The sequence below is a fragment of the Neoarius graeffei genome, chromosome 13 (assembly GCF_027579695.1).
Source record: "Neoarius graeffei isolate fNeoGra1 chromosome 13, fNeoGra1.pri, whole genome shotgun sequence".
Classification (NCBI taxonomy): domain Eukaryota; kingdom Metazoa; phylum Chordata; class Actinopteri; order Siluriformes; family Ariidae; genus Neoarius; species Neoarius graeffei.
This window is the reverse complement of record NC_083581.1, coordinates 40,491,456-40,515,663: the sequence shown is the minus strand read 5'-3', so window position 1 is coordinate 40,515,663 and position 24,208 is coordinate 40,491,456. Positions and strand designations below refer to the sequence as shown.

Below are 24,208 nucleotides of genomic sequence, written 5' to 3'. Positions count from 1 at the left end.
GATTTCCTGTTTCTCATCTTTGATTTTGTGTAGTCTACGATAGCCTGTTTGTGCCTCGCTTGACCTATTGCCTATTTCACTGTTTTATGATTTTGCCTGCCGTTCTGGATTGTTTCCCGTCTTCACTTGAATTAATAAACACACCTTCTGCACTCACATCCGTCTCCCAACCATCTCTGACAGGATACTTCACACTCCCTGACAAAGAGAAGCACATTCACCTGTTCATACGTCATGTTCAGGAACAAACTAATGTTAATGGCGCTGAAACAGTCAGCGTCAAATGCAGAGATGCCTACTAGTACGGATTGGCCGTATTTTGTACGGAAAAGTTACGTAAATACGATGTTACGGCAAACAGTGTTATTCTGTACGGAATTATTATAAAGTCTTAAAAAATTCCAGTGAGTTGTTTTTAAACGTCCAAGCGACTTTTTCAATCCATGCGCGATTCACAGCTATTTATTTTTACGACAACCACACATGCTGTGTGTGACATGCGCAGATTCTGCACATTTGTTCGCGCTGTTTTCGATATGGTAGAACGGCCGTGCATTACACCCAGTCAAAAGGGCAATGGATACGCGCACTGCAAACTGTGTAGAACTGACATTAACATCACTCATGGTGGTCGCGATGACTGCAGGTGGCATGTCCACTCCAAAAAACATGTGGAGTATGCTGAAATGGCGAGTCAGGCGGAAAGTAAATCTGGGGGTATCCAGCAGTTTTTTACGAAATCTGTGGATGAAAAGACACGGAACATGACACGTGCTGAAGCGGTGATGGTTGGCCTATGCTTGGAGTTGAACTTGCCAATTAGTGCCATGAAATGTGAGTTAAACTTATTCAGTTTCTTTTTACATGTCTGATTTTTATTCACTGAAATATCAAACACTGGCTGTACTTCTTTAATTCAAAGTCTTTTCAGTGTTGCAAGTACAAATGTACATGTAGTATGATCAAAAACAGAATTTTATGATTAGTGTTGTTGGGATTGTGGCAAAAAATTGATCATTCCACCAGGGTTTTTTCTAGAAAAATTTAGTATGAGGGCGCTCACCATGGCGAGGGGAGCAAAGCGGGGGGGATGGTGCCGGTTGTCTCCCCCCCCCGCCGTGCAAAGCCTTTGAAAAATGCTCCAATGGGACATTCTGAGGCTATCTGAGAGGGAAATTGTAACAAATTGTCTGTCAACATTGAAAAAGAAAGAAGTAATCTTCTTCTGCCCCGGACAGTCTTTGGCTTTCTTCCGCTTCGTGCCGCGGGATGACATCTTTAAATGCCCAAGTGTCAACAAAAACAACTCGCGAACTACTTCTGTCAAAAGCTCCCGCGCCGGTGGGTGAAAGGTCATTCAGTCTCGAGAAATCTCGCTCTACAAGTCAGCTGACCTTGTCAGTAACCCATGTCAAATCTCGCGAGAGCAGCTGCGACAAGTAAACAACATGGCGCCTCAGTCTGGAAAACGCCAATTCGGATTGTTTTCGCACCGTCTGGCGGTGTATCTACTATGATTGGAATATTTTTGGAGCAATTATAACGTATTTGATGATCAGACACATTGTCACGTAGTGTTGCTGGGATGTTTTCACGGAGTCGGTAAGAGGGCGCACGCCGAGAGTAAGAGGGCGCAGCGCCCCTGTTCCCCCGTTTAGACGAAAGCCTGATTCCACTGTTTTAAATACAATTATAAATGTCATTTTATTCAATGTCTCTTCTGAAGCATTATGCTGAAGTATTTATATATTGGGACATTAAGATAACAATGTCGGACTCTCTTTGGCATGAAATAAATTTTTTTATTTTTTTTTATTTTATTAGAATCCGTTAACAGGTAGAACATTTTGCCAGGCAATATAATATAATACTTTTGAGGAGTTGCATTCAATACCAATGATTGGTAGTCAACCGTAATGTCTGCAAACAGGGAACACTATTGTATTTAGAAAAATGTGATCTATTGTATGCTCTAGAAATTTGTTGAGTGGAAATTCAGTTGAGATGGCTGCTCGCGTTTTGTTTATTCAATTCACACAAAACAGTTCTTTTTAATAATTTAAATGTTAAACATATTGGTATATACACCTCTTTATAATGGAAATGCGCATAAATTAATGTTACTGAAAGTCATTCCAAAATGCTGAAAAATGTTTTCAAGAATACTGAAATTCAAAATTTGGGGTAGGCATCTCTGCAGATGGTGCAGTTGGAGTCTTGTTCTCGGACCAATAGTAGACTCGACTCGAAATTTTTTTTTATGACTCGGACTTGAACACTGGGGACTCGAGACCGGACTCGGACTCAAGGTTTAGTGACTCGACTACAGCACTGGTTGCTGGTTCAATTCCCTGGACCAGCAGGAATGGCTGAAGAGCCCTTGAGCAAGGCACCTAACTCCCCAGGCTGCTCTGGGTATATTGTCTATCGCTCTGGATAAAAGCATCTGCTCAATGCCATTAATGTAATGTATATGTGTTTATGGCTTATTTTCTTCAGCGTGGGCATCCTACATGACCAATTCGTCCACTCTGATCGTCATGATCGGCCTCCCTGCCAGAGGCAAGACCTACATGTCCAAGAAGCTGACTCGCTACCTCAACTGGATCGGCGTGCCCACAAAAGGTGCTTGAAATATTATTTATAAAACATTAAAGTTAAATATATCAATAGTAATGGTGCATTGGCATGAGCGTCTGAGCGCCATGTGTGTTCTTTGCAGTGTTTAACCTGGGTGAGTACCGGCGTGAGGCCGTCCGCTCGTATAAATCCTACGAGTTCTTCAGACACGACAACGCCGAGGCCATGTCAATCAGGAAGTGAGACTGTGATCTTTTAGTATTCCACGTTATAACTGTACATCTGATAGCAATAGTATTGGCACACACATTAACAGAGTACATCTATACAGCAAACTTGAATTATTATGTGTTGTGCTTTTATAGGAAAATAATCAACTACGGAATGTTGCAGTGAAGGTGTTCTTTCAATCCTGAAGTTGATTATTTTCCAACAACAGCATGTCCCGAAGTGTTTTATTCCTCTTGTACTATATCAGCTTACCAACAATTACAGTTTTTATTATAGTCATATTTGATATTTACAGTTAATGTTGTGAAACAAGTTAGTTCTTGTTATCCCTCACATTTCTCATTATAGCAGCTATAAACAGTCATTCCATCACCAGCAACTTTTTATGCCTCCGCCACCTTAAGGTGCAGGAGGCGTTATGTTTTTGGGTTGTCCATCTGTCCGTGCGTGCGGCCATCCCGAAACCTTGTGAACACGATATCTCAAAGGCTAATGAAAGGAATTTCACCAAACTTTCACCATTTGTGCGCTTTGGGACAAACATGAACTGATTCGATTTTGAGATCAAAAGGTCTAAGCTCAAGGTCACTGTGAGGTCAGATGTCTGTCCGAAAACCTTGTGAACACAATATCTCCAAGGCAAATGAAAGGAATTTCACCAAACTTTCACCATTTGTGCGCTTTGGGACAAACATTAACTGATTAGATTTTGAGGTTAAAAGGTCACAGGTCAAGATCACTGTGAGGTCAAATGTCCATCCCCAAATCACAACTTTAATAAGGCGTGTACTCTACCAGGCGGAGGCATCGCCATCGACACCGTTGGCGTCGAGTTCTATGTAGTTTTTATCTGTCTTGAAGTTAATAAGACAAAAAAAAAAAAACAGTTTCTCGTGTCGCAGAGAAACCACAAAATGAAAACACTTCTGTCCTGAATATTTCAGAAAACCTTAAGTAGAGCCCTGCACTCCCGCGGGAGTCCCGTGGGACCCGCCGCAAAGCAGTGCGGCGCGGGACAAATTTTGAAAGCTCATTGCGAGCACAGGCGGGAGCGGGAGTGCACAATGCAGGCGGGAGCGGTGATAAGCTGCAGTCCCGCTAACTAAAAACGTGTTTAAAATAAAATTTATAAATTATTAATTTATGTCTATCATATATAATTTGTGCTGGATATTTTATTTGGCATTAATAAAAACATTTTAAGATGCCTAAATTTGCAGAGAGAGTCAGATTGCCATTGATCACCCTAACGGGCAATCCTTTGATCACTCTAATGACTCGCAGTTCACACCCAGCCTCCAGTGACCCACACTAACATGATGCCTCAATGACACCTTAGATGAGCTGGTCATCAGAATTCTGATTCTGATCCAGGAGAGGATAAATATCTCTCGTATGTTTCCGATTCCTTTCCTCTTCCGTGTTTGAGATCTCCGATCATGGCAGAAGAGCAGAGCTCCTCTACTGAAGCTCACAGTGCTTCAAAAGTAAGTGCTGCTTTAAAAAGAGGTACATTTACCGTTAAAAAGTCAAGAGTCCTGAAATCAGGCATTTGGAAATCATTCTCACTCGTGTACGACGCGGAGGGAAATCAGCTGCCCTTTGCTTGCTGTGATAAGTGCCAAAAGGTTCTGACATACTAGGATATTCTAGTTAGAAATGCTTTACAAATGTAAACTGGGTTAGCCTAATGTTTTGTATGGCTGAACAATAAATATACCAAATTTCCACTTGGAATTACGTGCTCGCCTGTCTTTTTTTATTGTTGTTTATTATTATTATTATTATTATTATTATTATTAGAGACACTGACGAAGGCAACAGCCGAAACGTTTGTCTCCTTCTGCTGCTAAAAACAACTGAAAAGAAATGTAACTAAAAGAATAAGTTCAAGAGTGCGATCCATCTCTCCTTTCACACTAATTATTCATAGGAGACGCACCATGGGAGAGCGCATACTTAAATGATTAGCCTACTTAAATAATTATTATTAGGTCTACATGTTGCCATTTCAACATTCCGAATTCAGAAACAAGGTAAATAATAACAAACGTGAACGTGAGCTGTAGATATTTATGCTCAAATCCACTCAAAGTAGGGGGCGGGGCACCATCACGCTGTGTCAAGACAAGAACTTTCCTGAGAAATAACGCGAACGTCTGCATCATGCGGGATTTGCGGGCTGGAGCGGGACAAAATATGGCAGGCGCGGGCGGGAGCGGGACTGAAAATCATAATTCTTTGCGGGAGCGGGCCAGAGCGGGACTGCACAATGCGGGCGGGAGCGGGACTGAAAAATCCGACCCGCGCAGACCTCTACTCTCGAGTCCACCAGACATGTCTCTGTGAAAGAGCTGCTACTCATATAGTGTATTAGAACGAGTGCAGACTTTGAGTCCTGACTGTACTACAGCTGTGTATGATGAAGAAAAGGCAGTATTGATCGTTTTTGTGTAAAGGCTCCATGCCGTGTCTCGTGACGTTTCTCCTCAGACAGTGTGCCCTCGTGGCTCTACAAGATGTGAAGAGTTACCTCAACGAGGAGGGCGGACAGATCGCTGTGAGCTACCCTTTTACTTTAGACTACATTTTCACTCCTATTTCTGTTTAATATTTCTCTATATGATGTCTGTCAAACACAAAAACTTATAAAAAATAATGAAGCATTAACTTGTATAGATATTTGGATAATAAAATTGGTTAGAAGGAACATCCCTATTGTATTGTTTTACTTTTTCACATTAGTATTCTTAGTTCAACAAAACAATCGCTTGTTCCTCCTTTATTTTCATCCAAATGGATCAGATCACCATTTGAGATTTTTTTTTTAAACCAGCATCTCGTGTTTCAATATCTGCAGGTGTTTGATGCCACAAACACAACTCGAGAGAGGCGAGATCTCATCCTGGAGTTCGCCCAGGAGAACACGTACAAGGTCAGAGTCTCGGCGTGTTAAGACTCTGATGTGTTTTTACAGTCAGCTTCAAAATTATTGGCACCCTTGGATATACCTATGTTAAGGGAAAAATGTCTTTATGGTTAATTAGGAAAATCTGAAATTCAAGTCAGCTCATTCCAAGACCAAAAAAAAAACTTATCAAAAATATTTTTATTATCAGCAAGCAAAAGAAAATGTGAACGGCTTGAATCGCCTCGACTCAAGGAATTTTTGGAGGTGGTTAAAGTTTTCAATTTATGCACATTTGAAACTTTTATATGGTAAAAAACCCTCTGTAATTTTCTTCTGGTCCCAAGAAGTATTGTTAATAAGTAATAATTAAAATAAGTTAGCGCGGATCGTGGCAAATTTCTGTTCGGCGATTTTCGTGACCACTCGGTGCGTGACGTCATTCAAGACAAACAAACCGCTTGAGTCCACTTCCGTTTACTTGCCTTGCCGTTCGGCTTGAGTGCAGGCATGCGTTCGGGAATTTCCAAAGAAAAACCACGCCTTATTGTTGTGCAGTGAACTGTAACGACAGGACCGGTTCAGGAAGAAGTTTTTACATTTTACCGAGAGAGGAGAAGAGGCGGAGAAAGTGCATTGGCTTTTTCCAGAAGAGGAGAAGAGGTGGAGCAAGTGGGTTGGCTTTTTCTGCAAAAGGAGAAGAGGCGGAGCGAGTGGGTTGGCTTTTTCCGCAAAAGAAGAGGCGGAGCGAGTGGGTTGGCTTTTTCCGCAAAAGGAGAAGAGGCGGAGCGAGTGGGTTGGCTTTTTCCGCAAAAGGAGAAGAGGCGGAGCGAGTGGGTTGGCTTTTTCCGCAAAAGGAGAAGAGGCGGAGCGAGTGGGTTGGCTTTTTCCGCAAAAGGAGAAGAGGCGGAGCGAGTGGGTTGGCTTTTTCCGCAAAAGGAGAAGAGGCGGAGCGAGTGGGTTGGCTTTTTCCGCAAAAGGAGAAGAGGCGGAGCGAGTGGGTTGGCTTTTTCCGCAAAAGGAGAAGAGGCGGAGCGAGTGGGTTGGCTTTTTCCGCAAAAGGAGAAGAGGCGGAGCGAGCAGGTTGGCTTTTTCCGCAAAAGGCGGAGCGAGCAGGTTGGCTTTTTCCGGAAAAGGCGGAGCGAGCGGCTTGGCTTTTTCCAAAAGAGGAGACGAGGCGGAGAGAGTGGATTGTGCGCGTGAAGCCAGAGGGTTGGCTTTTTCCGCAAAAGGAGAAGAGGCGGAGCGAGTGGGTTGGCTTTTTCCGCAAAAGGAGAAGAGGCGGAGCGAGCAGGTTGGCTTTTTCCGCAAAAGGCGGAGCGAGCAGGTTGGCTTTTTCCGGAAAAGGCGGAGCGAGCGGCTTGGCTTTTTCCAAAAGAGGAGACGAGGCGGAGAGAGTGGATTGTGCGCGTGAAGCCAGAGGGTTGGCTTTTTCCGCAAAAGGAGAAGAGGCGGAGCGAGTGGGTTGGCTTTTTCCGCAAAAGGAGAAGAGGCGGAGCGAGCAGGTTGGCTTTTTCCGCAAAAGGCGGAGCGAGCAGGTTGGCTTTTTCCGGAAAAGGCGGAGCGAGCGGCTTGGCTTTTTCCAAAAGAGGAGACGAGGCGGAGAGAGTGGATTGTGCACGTGAAACAAAATCAAGCAGTCAAAGAAGAAACGGAGCAGCAACACTCAAGCAAAAAGGAGAAGATTGGAGGTAAACATTTTTACTTTTGCTTGCAATGGACAAGTCAAGAATCCTGAGGGATCCTGTACAATCATTGTGGAAATGAGACAAAGGGATATTTCCTCGCTTAGAGGAGGCTATAAATAGTATAATGCCGTGGATGGCAGGCTAATGTGGCCTACCGGCGCACTGTCAAGTAATCGTTCCCTATATCCACTAGGGAGGCGGTTTAATTATTCTTCAAAAGGACTCTTATTTAGTATTACGACAAAAGTAAGAATTTATCATAATTACCAGGATAAATCGTTTGGGCGTGAGTCTTGTTGAGGTCCGGGGTCACCGCGATCAGAGTCGGCCGAGTCGCTGTCCGATTCCGAGGCCGCACGGTCAAACCAGTGAGCCACATTCACCGACTGCTTCGCAACGGCCATAGGTTTGTACATATATGGTTTCACCTGTCGATATTCAATTTGGAGAGTTCCTACTTCAAAATCGCTATCGCTTTCAGACATTTTGCACAACCTCTCACGACCAAAGTCCGTACACGTGTGCTCGGTTCGCAGGTAAACACAGAGCTGCTCCCAGTCTGTTTGCCTTGAATGACGTCATGATGACGGCCCCCTGGCGGTGAAAGTGCGCATAAGTGAGATATAAACAAACCTTCGGAAATTGGGCAAAACAGTATATTTTAACCGTTTTTATTCAATTTTAGGGTGCAAATTAGACACCAGGAAGATTGAATTCGCTTTTTGGGTCGTTCTTCTAGACAATAAAGTTGATATTCTACGTTTCACCTCGGACCATTGCTTATGACCTTTAAGACTGTTAATATGTGGCATGGAAAGGGTGACATTTTCCCTAAAATTACAAACAGGAATATTTCAAAAGTATTTTGCAAATTGGATTGAGTCTGCAAACTCAACTTCGGGTTAGAATTAGATTGCATGTGTCACAATTATTGGCACGCCTGCATTTAATAATCTGGGACCACTTGCTAATTCAGAATCACTCCAGATTCTCTAGGGGTGCCAATAATTATGGAGCTGTGAATTCCTAACTAATTGAGAGTGCTTCCTAATACAGCATTTTAAATATCAATGAAGCCTAAAGATTACAGCTTAAAATGACGATATCATATAAAATAATTGATTTGATAGATTTTTTGTTAAAACATTCCTTGCATTTATATACAGTAGATTATAATGTATATAACACGTGCAGTTGTTTTGTTGTGGATGTTTCTGTAGAGCATCAGTAAGTACAAAACATAAACTGACTTTTAATACTTTTAATAAGTGCTTAAGAAGGATCTACTGTGACATAGTAGTTAATGCATTAATATGGTGGTTTATTGTGGGAGCAGAAGGGAATTATGAAAGAGGCAGTGAAATGACATCTAACTGTTATTTGTATTCTCCGTATGAAAACAATTGCTCATACCTTCCAGGTGTTTTTCGTTGAGTCGATCTGCGACGATCCAGATGTCATCGCTGAAAACATAATGGTATGTTTATTGCAAGTGAATGAATTGCTGTGCAATAATGAACTAAACAGTGATGCACTGCAGAATTAATGGGAAGCTTTAATTACGTGTGTGTGTTTGTGTGTACAAGTATATGGATGGATGGATGTATAGATATTAAGGCTGGTCTGAATAATTGTCCTCAAATCCATCCTGAGAAACAATATTTACATTTTCATAATTAAACATAATTTAAAACAGATTCATTGCTGCAGTTCAAGCGATACCCAGCAGGTGGCCATATATTAAGTGTATACTGATGAAGCCACAAATAAACAGTGATGGGAATAACGGCGTTAGAAATAAACGGCGTTACTAACGGCGTTACTTTTTTTTAGTAACAAATAATCTAACTAATTACTTTTTACATCGTTATAACGCCGTTCCCGTTACTTACAATAAAATGCTCTGCGTTACTTTATTAAAGCTGTTCTCATCTGGCACGCTGCTCGTTCAGCCTTTCTTTCCTCTGCTTTAGTGTGGGGCGGGGAGACGCGAGACAATGGCATAGTCAGCCAATCAGAGTAGATTTGGACAGCATATGTAGGTAGGCTCCGCCTACTGCACACACTTTCAATCAGAAGACCCAGCGATGGCGAGCGGTCAGCCCAGCACTGCGCGTTCACACTGGAAATACAGCCATTACTTTTCATTACTTGAAATAAAAGGCAAAAATGTCTATGTGCAATGCACATGATGTCGAGGAACAAAGCGTTTGTCCTCGTCAGTGGCCAGTAATTAGTAACAATTTTAATAACTACAAAAATATATTACATTTGATAGATGTCTTATCTCACATTGTCCCACAAAAATATTAATATAGTGTAGATAATGTTACTAACTGGTTCTGTTAAGTGTCCATTTCAGTCATTAAACACATTTAACATTCACTTTTATTATGATTACACTAATTGAATGTTTTTTTTGGGGGGGGCACACAAAATGTAACGGAATAATTACTTTCCCTGGTAATTAGTTACTTTTATGACAAAGTAACTCCGTTACTAACTCAGTTACTTTTTGGGAAAAGTAACTAGTAACTATAACTAATTACTTTTTGAAAGTAACGTGCCCAACACTGCAAATAAAACGAATATGCATATGAAACAACATACAGTATAAAACATTAAGAAAATTGTTAGCACGCAGACAGAAAGTTTAAAAAGACATTTGTCTTAAAAAAAGTGTCTACAGTGTGAAAGTCTGAACTGTTTCGGTAGCCTTTGAAACAGTGACAATTAAAATCAAGTAAAATGATAAACTTCCCAATTTCTAAATGATTTGTAAGGGTTTACCTTGTGTGTCTTATTTTAGTCCACCAACTCCTATTTTTGGAAAAAAAAAAATTCAGACAGCATCTTTTATTACCTCTGCCAACTTTGTTATATTTTTGCCTTTGTTTGTTTATTTGTTTCCAACATAACTCAAAGTAATGAACAGATTTTAATGTAATTTTGAGGAAAGGGGGATCGTGGGCGAAGTAACAACTGATTAGATTTTGATGCAAATCCAAATATGGAGCTTGGCGGAGGTATACACTCTACCAAGTGCCCTTCTATTTTATTTTTATTTATTTTATTTTACCAACTTTATTGGACTGTTACAAAATAAAGATAAAAAAGGAAATAAACATAAAAAAATAAACATAATAAAGTAAGTCAGCCCAAAGGGGAGAATGCGAACAGGCGACCCATGCAAGGTGTTTCCCCGAAGGTATAAAAGAGAAAAATCATACAATTAAAATTAGACTAAATTGATCTGTGGCAACCACAGTCACGGTACACAGACCAAGTACATGAAAAGTCCGTATTATAGGTGGAGGTCAGTAATTCAAAGTACAGCTCTAACAGGGATGATTTGAAAACAGGGAGGCTACGGAATCTATCTGGGGGAAAAATATTTACATACATAAAAAAAATTCTGGTTATGTATTAGATTGATTAGGATTCAGATGTACATATAGGCAGAGTAATAGAGAATAGAGAAGCTAATACCAACTTAACAGATGGTGTATGGATGGATGGACGCAATATGTTAAATAAAATTTATAAAAAGTTCTGTCAAAAAAAAATTATGAAATAAACGAATAATTCTCCGTTATTGTGCACCAGGATGTGAAGGTGTCGAGTCCGGACTATCCCAAGAGAGACCGCGAGAGCGTCATGGAGGACTTTCTGAAGAGAATCGAGTGCTACAAAGTCACATATCAACCCTTAGACCCAGACCAACACGACAAGTAAGAATGTGTTTGTTGGTGTAGTGTAGTGTTTTGATCTGACCAGCAGGGGGAGATGATCACATGTCCACGTGTACCAGATGGGGTTCGTGTTTTCCTCTCAGGACTCAGGCCAGTGTGTTTTTCAGCCAGTTGTAGTTGGTTGTAAACACATGCTCTGGTGGATAACAGTCGGCTCGTCCAATTTTACTCATTTTCCTGAATTTCTTTGTGGGATCATTTGTCACAGCGTGCCATTCCTCTTCTCAGAAATTCTCTAAATAACTGGAACAGAGTTCAGAGACAGGAAATGCGCAGATATAATAAGCATTCCAGAGAAGAGATTCCTGTTGAAAACATTTGTGATTATGTGCTTTGATTCATATCTCTCTCTCTCTCTCTCTCTCTCTCTCTCTCTCTCTCTCTCTCTGTCTCTACCTCTCTCTCCCTCACTCTGTCTCTAGCTCTTTCTCCCTCGCTCTTTCTCTGTATCTCTCTGTCTCTATCTCTCCCCCATCTCTCTGTCTCTATCTCTCTCTGTCTCTCTCTCTCTCTCTCTCTCTCTGCGCCTCTCTCTCTCTGTCTCTATCCCTCTCCCACTCTCTCTCTGTCTCTCTCTCTCTCTCTCTGCACCCCCCCCTCTCTCTCTCTCTCTCTCTCTCTCTCTCTCTCTGCGCCCCTCTGTCTCTCTTTCCCACTCTGTCTCTCTCTCTCTGTCTCTATCTCTCTCTCTCCCTTTCTCTGTCTGTCTTTGTCTCTCTCTCCCACTCTCTCTCTGCGCCTTTCTCTCTCTGCGTCTCTCTCTCTGTCTCCATCTCTCTCCCTCTCTGTCTCTATCTCTCTCTCTCTCTGCGCCCCTCTCTCTGCGCCTCTCTGTCTCTCTCTCCCACTCTGTCTCTCTCTCTCTCTCTCTCTCTCCCTTTCTCTGTCTGTCTTTGTCTCTCTCTCCCACTCTCTCTCTGCGCCTTTCTCTCTCTGCGCCTCTCTCTCTGTCTCCATCTCTCTCCCTCTGTCTCTATCTCTCTCTCTCTGCGCCCCTCTCTCTGCGCCTCTCTGTCTCTCTCTCCCACTCTGTCTCTCTCTCTCTCTCCCTTTCTCTGTCTGTCTTTGTCTCTCTCTCCCACTCTCTGCGCCTTTCCCTCCCTCCCTCCCTCCCTCTCTGCGCCTCTTTCTTTCTGCCCCTCTCTCTCTCTCTCTCTGCGCCTCTTTCTCTTTCTGCCTCTCTCTGTCTGCCTCTCTCGCTCGCGCGCGCGCGCACACACACACACACACACACACACACACACACACACACACACACACACACACACACAGAATGATAACCACATGCACAGACAAGCCAGATTTATTACACTATTGTATGTATTGTATTTATGTATTAATGTTAAAATGTATTGAAATTTGTAACTTTCAGCTCAACAGGTAATAGAGCTCTGTTTATCCTCTTCAGAGATGATGCAATGGTCAATTTTATACATGATCCAGAAACAATTTAATATGATACATAATAATAAAAAATGTAAAAGAAATCAATGGTGTGTGTTTGCAGAGAGCGCTCCTTCATCCAGGTGATCAATGTCGGCCAGCGTTTCCTGGTGAACCACGTGCAGGATTACATCCAGAGCAAGATCGTGTACTACCTAATGAACATCCACGTGCACAAACACTCCATCTACCTCTGTCGTCACGGAGAGAGCGAGCACAACATGCAGGGTCTGATCGGAGGCGACTCGGGCCTGTCCACTCACGGGAAAGAGGTGGATGTTTGCATTCTAAAACACACACCATCATAGTGTTCTTTAATATATTGCTAGGGTTAGATTTATTATTATTACAGTACTATTTTATAAATAGCAAAATAGGCTGCAGTTTTCTTTTTCTTTTTTTTAATGGCTGAAACAGTGAAAAATAAAAGTAAGATAATAAATAATTTGACAGTGTTATTCTTATGATAATCATATAATGCATTGTTTAATGGTAATAATAGTTTCGTTGATAGATATTTCTGATGGATTATAGCCCTCACATTTCCCAACCAGCTGTCCCTGGGATTACCTCACCTCACCCTCCTCAGAATAATACGTCAGATACAGTACATGATAAAGCAGGATTATATTGTTCCTTTACAGTCAGAGTGACATCAGCTAATCCCTACAGTCAAACGGCCAAAGCCCAATATTGTTACTCCACTCACCGAGGATTAGAGTGGCTTAGGAACCTGTGACACATGCACATTAGGACATCTGATACGAAATTTCAGATGTACAGTGATGCACTTTTACTGCTGAGCTACAGAATTTAAGCACACGATTTCTGCATTTTGTGTATATTACTGCATAGATGGGCGTCATCTCCACGTCTTACAGATATCCCTTCTGTCACTCAGTCAGAGGAAATGAATACGTCATCACAGTATTGGTGAGAGTCCTGAAATCAGGACCTCAGGGAGTGATGTCAGCGTATTTGCCAATCATGTTACTACACAGATCTGAGTCATCTGCGGCTGAGCATTCAGGTTTAACCGCAGTGTTTTTACTCCACTAATGAGCTTAATACAAGCACGGCTGTGGTGCGTGGGCAGGATTAGTGTATAGCTGTTGTGTCTGAACTGAATCTGGGCATCTCGGTGTGACTGTTTTTATTGTGTGTGTGCACAGTTTGCTGTGGCGCTGAGGGATTTCATAGTGGACCAGAAGCTGGTAGATCTGAAGGTGTGGACGAGCCAGCTGAAGCGCACTATCCAGACGGCCGAGGCTCTGGGCGTGCCGTATGAGCAGTGGAAAATCCTCAACGAGATTGATGCTGTGAGCTAGAACGCCTCCGCACGCCACCTGCTATAGCCATTACAGACCCTCTGCAGGGCGAGGGCTCTTTAACACAGACCCTCTACAGAGCCAGGGCTCTTTAACAATGCTTCTGTGTTTAACACAATTTTAACAAGCATTCTATCTTTACCAAATGTTCTGTATTTAGTAAAGATTTAGCCCTCATCCTACCATGCTATTTTACACCTTAATCTTACCATGTGGGGTCCGTTTGGACCCCAATACTTTTCTTTAAAATTAAAGCTTATAAAGACAAAATCACCAGATAAATTTTGTTCAGAACATCTTGTATTAATAACAGCAATACACTAAAGGGCCCAAGGCATAAAGAACACACTTAACCTTCATCCTACCAGCCAATTTTACATACACAAACTACCAGGCGGGGTCCGTATGGACCCCAGGAGGGAATACCTTGAAATCAATGCAGTAAGAACCAATTCAATGCAGCAAACAGACATAACTTTATTGAAGAACAAAATCCACTATGGCTGAATATCAATGATGTATTATAAATGCAATAACATTGCAATAACTAGCATACATGTAGCAAATTATAGCGCCACAAAAAAAAATTGGCATTATATACATGATTTTTGCAGCTCATGCAGCTGTAAAACATTCTGGATTACAACTTAGGTCTTTTCTTACAGAATTTAAAACAAAAAAGTAATTGTAAAATAATTTAGGGCTTTTGTTTTGCAGCCTGTGCTTATTGCAGCAGTGGGGTCCACACGGACCCCAAGAAGGAATGCCTTGGTAGTTTCATTATGGAACATAAAAGAAATAAAAAGTTAACTTTCAGTGTGCTATTCAATTATAAAATGAAAGACAGATAAACTTTACTCTGGGGTCCGGTTGGACCCCAGTAACAAATTAATTATACCTTCACAATGCAAACAGCTGATCTTCCGGTGCTTTAGTGTTTTAATTAAGACATAAATTCCGACAAATTCATAAAATGGTGAGGCAGTATGTCACATATTTTTAAAATGGCAAACAAACATATAGGTGCGGGGTCCAGATGGACCCCACTTGGTAGGATGAAGGTTAACATTCATTAGGTGAGAGCCAGGGATTTTTTTGGGGGGGGTTTGTTCTCTCCGGGCGGCACGGTGGTGCAGTGGTTAGCAGTGTCGCCTCATAGCAAGAAGGTTCTGGGTTTGAGCCCAGCAGCAGATGGGGATCTTTCTGTATGGAGTTTGTATGTTCTCCCCGTGTCTGCGTGGGTTTCCTCCAGATTTTCCAGTTTCCCCCACAGTCCAAAGACATGCAGTTAGGTTAACTGGCTACTCTAAATTGCCCTAGCAAGCTGGTGGCAGATGAAGTGTTCTCTCGATAGACACAGAAAGCCTCATAAGTGGCTGGCAACTGACAGGCCAATGGGTCTACAGGGCATCAGAATAAAATAAAATGAGTAAATTGTTCTCTCCAAGAGATTACCGAAATCTTAAAAAGGGTTTCATGTGTATCAGGGGATAAATAAGAATTTTGCATTTACAAATTTTCTGAAGGGTTTTCTCAAAGTTTTACATTTATCATAATTGACTGTAAATGCAGTGAGCTTGCAGTGATTTTACGAGTTTACAGTGAGCTTTTAGTGATTTTTACAGTGAGTTTGCAGTGATTTTACAATAAGTTTACGGTGAGTTTGCAGTTATTTTACAAGTTTATGGTGAGTTTGCAATGATCTTGCAAGTTTGCAGTGATTTTACAAGTGTACAGTGAGTTTGCCATGATTTTTCAAGTTTACAGTGAGTTTGCCGTGATGTTACAAGTTTACAGTGAGTTTGCCATTATTTTACAGCGATTTTGCAGTGATTTTACAATAAATTTACGGTGAGTTAGCAGTTATTTTACCACAAGTTTATAGTTATTTTACAGCGAGTTTGCAGTGATTTTACAGCAAGTTTACAGTGACTTTGCAGTGATTTTACAATGATTTAGCAGTGATTTTACAGCAAGTTTACATTGAGTTTGCAGTGATTTTACAAGTTTACAACAAGTTTGCAGTGATTTTACAATAAGTTTACGGTGAGTTTGCACTTATTTTACAAGTTTTACAATGAGTTTGCAGTGATGTTACAGGAAGATTACAGTGATTTTACAAGTTTACAGTGAGTTTACAGTGAGTTTTACATTTGCTCAAGGGCACTTCAACCATTCCTGCTGGTCCAGGGACTCAAACTGGTGATCGTTTGGCCTCAAAGCTGCTTCTCTAACCATTAGGCCACAGCTTCACCAAGTTTACAATAAGTTTACAGTGAGTCACAGCAGGATTATAGTGAGTTGACACTGAGTTTACAGTGAGTTTGCGGGGCGACAATTTTAGCTAGTTTACAGTGTGTTTATTGCATCTTTATAGCACATTTATAGTACAATTTCATTTTGTTATTTCTTCTTTACAGTAATGGGAACAATATATCATTTATTTTGCTGAAAATTTATCAGTTTCTTTAGGAATATTAGACATTCAGTTAAAAACATGGTGTTTGTTTATTGCTTTAAGGGCATCTGTGAGGAAATGTCGTACGATAGGATCAAGGAGAATTATCCGGATGAATTTGCCATGAGAGATCAGGACAAATATCACTACCGTTACCCAGGAGGGGAGGTGAGCACTGTGCTTAAGCTTTATTACTCTAGAAACAGAAATAACTCCTTTTTCAGCTTGATGTGTTAAGGAAAGATTTTCTTTGAAGGACAAGGACAATTCTGCTGCTGTTATGTCTAATACTTATCTATAGAGGAGACGCAGTTATCTTTTGTTGGCGTTAGGCTTAAACAATGTTATATCGATAATGTAAATAAGCTTATAGATAAACAGAAAAACGTTCTGTAATCATATTGTTTGTTAAGAGGTTGACAGCGTTTTGTTTTCTCCACATGGTTGCTGTAGTCATACCAGGATCTGGTGCAGAGACTCGAGCCGGTGATAATGGAACTGGAGAGGCAGGGCAATGTGCTGGTTATCAGTCACCAGGCCGTCATGAGATGCCTGCTTGCATACTTCTTGGACATCAGCGCTGGTCAGGACGTGTCTTACTCATAAACACGCAAAACTGATAAATCATTCACACTGATGTATGCACGTTCACCAGGCTCAGTTTCATGACGTGTGCATAGATATTTGCCATGAGGGCTGTTTACCAGTGGTTCTGTGTTTACCAAGGGTTCTGTGTTTGCTATCAGTTTACCAAGGCTTCTGTGTGGAATAACAGTTTAACAAGGATTCTTTATTTAACAGCAGTTTACTAAAGGTTCTTTATGAACAGTTTACTAAGGGTTCTGTGTTTACGAACAGTTTTAGCAGGGTTCCAAGTTTACTAACAGTTTGTTAAGGGTTCCGTGTTTAGTAGTGGTTTGTTAAGGGTTCCGTGTTTACTAACCATTTGTTAAGGGTTCCGATTTTACTAAGAGTTTCTTAAGGGTTCCATGTTTACTAACAGTTTGTTAAGGGTTCCGTGTTTACTAAGAGTTTATTAAGGGTTCCGTCTTTACTAACAGTTTGTTAAGGGTTCCATGTTTAATAACAGTTTCAGGGTTCCAATTTTACTAAGAGTTTGTTAAGGGTTCCGTGTTTACTAACAGTTTGTTAAGGATTCTGTGTTCACTAACAGTTTAAGGGTTCCAGTTTTACTAAGAGTTTGTTAAGGGTTCCGTGTTTACTAACAGTTTGTTAAGGGTTCTGTGTTTACTAACAGTTTGTTAAGGGTTCTGTGTTCACTAACAGTTTAAGGGTTCCAGTTTTACTAACAGTTTGTTGAGGGTTCCGTGTTTACTAACAGTTTGTTAAGGGTTCTGTGTTTACTAACAGTTTCAGGGTTCCAATTTTACTAAGAGTTTGTTAAGGGTTCTGTGTTTACTAACAGTTTGTTAAGGGTTCTGTGTTCACTAACAGTTTCAGGGTTCCAATTTTACTAACAGTTTGTTGAGGGTTCCGTGTTTACTAACAGTTTGTTAAGGGTTCTGTGTTTACTAACAGTTTGTTAAGGGTTCCAATTTTACTAACGGTTTGTTAAGGGTTCCAATTTTACTAACGGTTTGTTAAGGGTTCCGTGTTTACTAACAGTTTGTTAAGGGTTCCGTGTTTACTAACGGTTTGTTAAGGGTTCCATGTTTACTAACGGTTTGTTAAGGGTTCCGTATTTACTAGCAGTTTGTTAAGGGTTCCAATTTTACTAACAGTTTGTTAAGGGTTGCGTGTTCACTAACAATTTGTTAAGGGTTGCGTGTTTACTAACAATTTGTTAAGGGTTCCATGTTTACTAACAGTTTGTTAAGGGTTCCGTCTTTACAAACAGTTTGTTAAGGGTTCCATGTTTAATAACAGTTTCAGGGTTCCAATTTTACTAAGAGTTTGTTAAGGGTTCCGTGTTTACTAACAGTTTGTTAAGGATTCTGTGTTCACTAACAGTTTAAGGGTTCCAGTTTTACTAAGAGTTTGTTAAGGGTTCCGTGTTTACTAACAGTTTGTTACAGGTTCCAATTTTACTATGATTTTGTTAAGGGTTCCAATTTTACTAAGAGTTTAAGGGTTCTGTGTTTACTAACAGTTTGTTGAGGGTTCCGTGTTTACTAACAGTTTGTTGAGGGTTCCGTGTTTACTAACAGTTTGTTGAGGGTTCCGTGTTGACTAACAGTTTGTTGAGGGTTCCGTGTTTACTAACAGTTTGTTGAGGGTTCCGTGTTTACTAACAGTTTGTTGAGGGTTCCGTGTTTACTAACAGTTTGTTGAGGGTTCCGTGTTTACTAACAGTTTGTTGAGGGTTCCGTGTTTACTAACAGTTTGTTGAGGGTTCCGTGTTTACTAACAGTTTGTTGAGGGTTCCGTGTTTACTAACAGTTTGTTGAGGGTTCCGTGTTTACTAACAGTTTGTTGAGGGTTCCGTGTTTACTAACAGTTTGTTGAGGGTTCCGTGTTTAACAGTTTGTTGAGGGTTCCGTGTTTACTAACAGTTTGTTGAGGGTTCCGTGTTTACTAACAGTTTGTTGAGGGTTCCGTGTTTACTAACAGTTTGTTGAGGGTTCCGTGTTTACTAACAGTTTGTTGAGGGTTCCGTGTTTACTAACAGTTTGTTGAGGGTTCCGTGTTTACTAACAGTTTGTTGAGGGTTCCGTGTTTGCTAACAGTTTGTTGAGGGTTCCGTGTTTACTAACGGTTTGTTAAGGGTTCCAATTTTACTAACGGTTTGTTAAGGGTTCCATGTTTACTAACGGTTTGTTAAGGGTTGCGTGTTCACTAACGGTTTGTTAAGGGTTCCAATTTTACTAACAGTTTGTTAAGGGTTCCGTGTTTACTAATAGTTTGTTAAGGGTTCCGTGTTTACTAACAGTTTGTTAAGGGTTCCAATTTTACTAACGGTTTGTTAAGGGTTCCATGTTTACTAACGGTTTGTTAAGGGTTGCGTGTTCACTAACGGTTTGTTAAGGGTTCCAATTTTACTAACAGTTTGTTAAGGGTTCCGTGTTTACTAACAGTTTGTTAAGGGTTCCGTGTTTACTAACAGTTTGTTAAGGGTTCCGTGTTTACTAACAGTTTGTTAAGGGTTCCATGTTTACTAACGGTTTGTTAAGGGTTGCGTGTTCACTAACAGTTTGTTAAGGGTTCCAATTTTACTAACAGTTTGTTATGGGTTCCAATTTTACTAACAGTTTGTTAAGGTTTCCGTGTTTACTAACAGTTTGTTAAGGGTTCCAATTTTACTAACGGTTTGTTAAGGGTTCCATGTTTACTAACGGTTTGTTAAGGGTTGCGTGTTCACTAACGGTTTGTTAAGGGTTCCAATTTTACTAACAGTTTGTTAAGGGTTCCGTGTTTACTAACAGTTTGTTAAGGGTTCCGTGTTTACTAACAGTTTGTTAAGGGTTCCAATTTTACTAACGGTTTGTTAAGGGTTCCATGTTTACTAACGGTTTGTTAAGGGTTGCGTGTTCACTAACAGTTTGTTAAGGGTTCCAATTTTGCTAACAGTTTGTTAAGGGTTGCGTGTTTACTAACAGTTTGTTATGGGTTCCAATTTTACTAACAGTTTGTTAAGGGTTGCGTGTTTACTAACAGTTTGTTAAGGGTTCCAATTTTACTAACAGTTTGTTAAGGGTTCCGTGTTTACTAACAGTTTGTTAAGGGTTCCGTGTTTACTAACAGTTTGTTAAGGGTTCCGTGTTTACTAACAGTTTGTTAAGGGTTCCAATTTTACTAACAGTTTGTTAAGGGTTCCGTGTTTACTAACAGTTTGTTAAGGGTTCCGTGTTTACTAACAGTTTGTTAAGGGTTCCGTGTTTACTAACAGTTTGTTAAGGGTTCCGTGTTTACTAACAGTTTGTTAAGGGTTCCGTGTTTACTAACAGTTTGTTAAGGGTTCCGTGTTTACTAACAGTTTGTTAAGGGTTCCGTGTTTACTAACAGTTTGTTAAGGGTTCCGTGTTTACTAACAGTTTGTTAAGGGTTCCAATTTTACTAACGGTTTGTTAAGGGTTGCGTGTTCACTAACGGTTTGTTAAGGGTTCCAATTTTACTAACAGTTTGTTAAGGGTTCCAATTTTACTAACAGTTTGTTAAGGGTTGCGTGTTTACTAACGGTTTGTTAAGGGTTCCGTGTTTACTAACGGTTTGTTAAGGGTTCCAATTTTACTAACGGTTTGTTAAGGGTTCCATGTTTACTAACGGTTTGTTAAGGGTTGCGTGTTCACTAACGGTTTGTTAAGGGTTCCAATTTTACTAACAGTTTGTTATGGGTTCCAATTTTACTAACAGTTTGTTAAGGGTTCCGTGTTTACTAACAGTTTGTTAAGGGTTCCAATTTTACTAACGGTTTGTTAAGGGTTCCATGTTTACTAACGGTTTGTTAAGGGTTGCGTGTTCACTAACGGTTTGTTAAGGGTTCCAATTTTACTAACAGTTTGTTAAGGGTTGCGTGTTTACTAACGGTTTGTTAAGGGTTCCGTGTTTACTAACAGTTTGTTAAGGGTTCCAATTTTACTAACGGTTTGTTAAGGGTTCCGTGTTTACTAACAGTTTGTTAAGGGTTCCAATTTTACTAACGGTTTGTTAAGGGTTCCATGTTTACTAACGGTTTGTTAAGGGTTGCGTGTTCACTAACGGTTTGTTAAGGGTTCCAATTTTACTAACAGTTTGTTATGGGTTCCAATTTTACTAACAGTTTGTTAAGGGTTCCGTGTTTACTAACAGTTTGTTAAGGGTTCCAATTTTACTAACGGTTTGTTAAGGGTTCCGTGTTTACTAACGGTTTGTTAAGGGTTGCGTGTTTACTAACAGTTTGTTAAGGGTTCCGTGTTTACTAACAGTTTGTTAAGGGTTCCGTGTTTACTAACGGTTTGTTAAGGGTTCCAATTTTACTAACGGTTTGTTAAGGGTTCCGTGTTTACTAACGGTTTGTTAAGGGTTGCGTGTTCACTAACGGTTTGTTAAGGGTTCCAATTTTACTAACAGTTTGTTAAGGGTTCCGTGTTTACTAACAGTTTGTTAAGGGTTCCGTGTTTACTAACAGTTTGTTAAGGGTTCCGTGTTTACTAACAGTTTGTTAAGGGTTCCAATTTTACTAACGGTTTGTTAAGGGTTCCATGTTTACTAACGGTTTGTTAAGGGTTGCGTGTTCACTAACAGTTTGTTAAGGGTTCCAATTTTACTAACAGTTTGTTAAGGGTTGCGTGTTTACTAACAGTTTGTTATGGGTTCCAATTTTACTAACAGTTTGTTAAGGGTTCCGTGTTTACTAACAGTTTGTTAAGGGTTCCGTGTTTACTAACAGTTTGTTAAGGGTTCCGTGTTTACTAACAGTTTGTTAAGGGTTCCAATTTTACTAACAGTTTGTTAAGGGTTCCGTGTTTACTAACAGTTTGTTAAGGGTTCCGTGTTTACTAACAGTTTGTTAAGGGTTCCGTGTTTACTAACAGTTTGTTAAGGGTTCCAATTTTACTAACGGTTTGTTAAGGGTTCCGTGTTTACTAACGGTTTGTTAAGGGTTGCGTGTTTACTAACGGTTTGTTAAGGGTTGCGTGTTCACTAACAGTTTGTTAAGGGTTCCAATTTTACTAACAGTTTGTTAAGGGTTCCAATTTTACTAACAGTTTGTTAAGGGTTCCAATTTTACTAACAGTTTGTTAAGGGTTCCAATTTTACTAACAGTTTGTTAAGGGTTCCGTGTTTACTAACAGTTTGTTAAGGGTTCCGTGTTTACTAACAGTTTGTTAAGGGTTCCAATTTTACTAACGGTTTGTTAAGGGTTCCATGTTTACTAACGGTTTGTTAAGGGTTGCGTGTTTACTAACGGTTTGTTAAGGGTTCCAATTTTACTAACAGTTTGTTAAGGGTTCCGTGTTTACTAACAGTTTGTTAAGGGTTCCGTGTTTACTAACAGTTTGTTAAGGGTTCTGTGTTTACTAACGGTTTGTTAAGGGTTGCGTGTTTACTAACAGTTTGATAAGGGTTGCGTGTTTACTAACAGTTTGTTAAGGGTTCCAATTTTACTAACAGTTTGTTAAGGGTTCCGTGTTTACTAACAGTTTGTTAAGGGTTCCAATTTTACTAACAGTTTGTTAAGGGTTCCATGTTTACTAACGGTTTGTTAAGGGTTGCGTGTTTACTAACGGTTTGTTAAGGGTTGCGTGTTTACTAACAGTTTGTTAAGGGTTCCATGTTTACTAACGGTTTGTTAAGGGTTGCGTGTTTACTAACAGTTTGTTAAGGGTTCCAATTTTACTAACAGTTTGTTAAGGGTTCCGTGTTTACTAACAGTTTAAGGGTTGCGTGTTTACTAACGGTTTGTTAAGGGTTCCATGTTTACTAACGGTTTGTTAAGGGTTGCGTGTTTACTAACAGTTTGTTAAGGGTTCCAATTTTACTAACAGTTTGTTAAGGGTTCCGTGTTTACTAACGGTTTGTTAAGGGTTCCAATTTTACTAACAGTTTGTTAAGGGTTCCGTGTTTACTAACAGTTTGTTAAGGGTTCCGTGTTTACTAACAGTTTGTTAAGGGTTCTGTGTTTACTAACAGTTTGTTAAGGGTTCCAATTTTACTAACGGTTTGTTAAGGGTTCCATGTTTACTAACGGTTTGTTAAGGGTTGCGTGTTTACTAACAGTTTGTTAAGGGTTCCAATTTTACTAACAGTTTGTTAAGGGTTCCAATTTTACTAACAGTTTGTTAAGGGTTCCAATTTTACTAACAGTTTGTTAAGGGTTCCAATTTTACTAACAGTTTGTTAAGGGTTCCAATTTTACTAACAGTTTGTTAAGGGTTCCGTGTTTACTAACAGTTTGTTAAGGGTTCCGTGTTTACTAACAGTTTGTTAAGGGTTCCGTGTTTACTAACAGTTTGTTAAGGGTTCCGTGTTTACTAACAGTTTGTTAAGGGTTCTGTGTTTACTAACAGTTTGTTAAGGGTTCCAATTTTACTAACGGTTTATTAAGGGTTCCATGTTTACTAACGGTTTGTTAAGGGTTGCGTGTTCACTAACAATTTGTTAAGGGTTCCAATTTTACTAACAGTTTGTTAAGGGTTGCGTGTTTACTAACGGTTTGTTAAGGGTTCCGTGTTTACTAACGGTTTGTTAAGGGTTGCGTGTTTACTAACAGTTTAAGGGTTCCAATTTTACTAACAGTTTGTTAAGGGTTCCGTGTTTACTAACAGTTTGTTAAGGGTTGCGTGTTCACTAACAATTTGTTAAGGGTTCCAATTTTGCTAGGAGTTTAAGGGTTGCGTGTTCACTAAGTTTGTTACGGGTTCCGTGTTTACTAACAGTTTGTTACGGGTTCCAGTTTTACTAAGAGTTTGTTGAGGGTTCCGTGTTTACTAACAGTTTGTTGAGGGTTCCGTGTTTACTAACAGTTTGTTAAGGGTTCCGTGTTTACTAACAGTTTGTTAAGGGTTCCGTGTTTACTAACAGTTTGTTAAGGGTTCCCTGTTTACTAACAGTTTGTTAAGGGTTCCAATTTTACTAACAGTTTGTTAAGGGTTCCGTGTTTACTAACAGTTTGTTAAGGGTTCTGTGTTTACTAACAGTTTGTTAAGGGTTCCAATTTTACTAACGGTTTGTTAAGGGTTCCATGTTTACTAACGGTTTGTTAAGGGTTGCGTGTTTACTAACAGTTTGTTAAGGGTTCCAATTTTACTAACAGTTTGTTAAGGGTTCCAATTTTACTAACAGTTTGTTAAGGGTTCCGTGTTTACTAACAGTTTGTTAAGGGTTCCGTGTTTACTAACAGTTTGTTAAGGGTTCCGTGTTTACTAACAGTTTGTTAAGGG

General features: G+C 40.1%; 1 protein-coding gene across 3 annotated transcripts in view; it reads left to right on the top strand.

The window, feature by feature from the left end:
• Window positions 1–24,208, top strand: part of pfkfb2a (6-phosphofructo-2-kinase/fructose-2,6-biphosphatase 2a) — a 73,412-nt gene that overhangs the window by 17,632 nt on the left and 31,572 nt on the right. For all 3 annotated transcript variants that reach the window (XM_060937722.1, XM_060937721.1, XM_060937720.1), the window contains 10 exons: window positions 2,500–2,625; window positions 2,723–2,819; window positions 5,305–5,371; window positions 5,672–5,746; window positions 8,828–8,884; window positions 11,014–11,138; window positions 12,667–12,874; window positions 13,775–13,921; window positions 16,452–16,556; window positions 16,842–16,971. In XM_060937722.1, coding sequence (XP_060793705.1) covers window positions 2,500–2,625; window positions 2,723–2,819; window positions 5,305–5,371; window positions 5,672–5,746; window positions 8,828–8,884; window positions 11,014–11,138; window positions 12,667–12,874; window positions 13,775–13,921; window positions 16,452–16,556; window positions 16,842–16,971 — 1,137 coding nt within the window. The remainder of the gene's footprint in view (window positions 1–2,499; window positions 2,626–2,722; window positions 2,820–5,304; window positions 5,372–5,671; window positions 5,747–8,827; window positions 8,885–11,013; window positions 11,139–12,666; window positions 12,875–13,774; window positions 13,922–16,451; window positions 16,557–16,841; window positions 16,972–24,208) is intronic.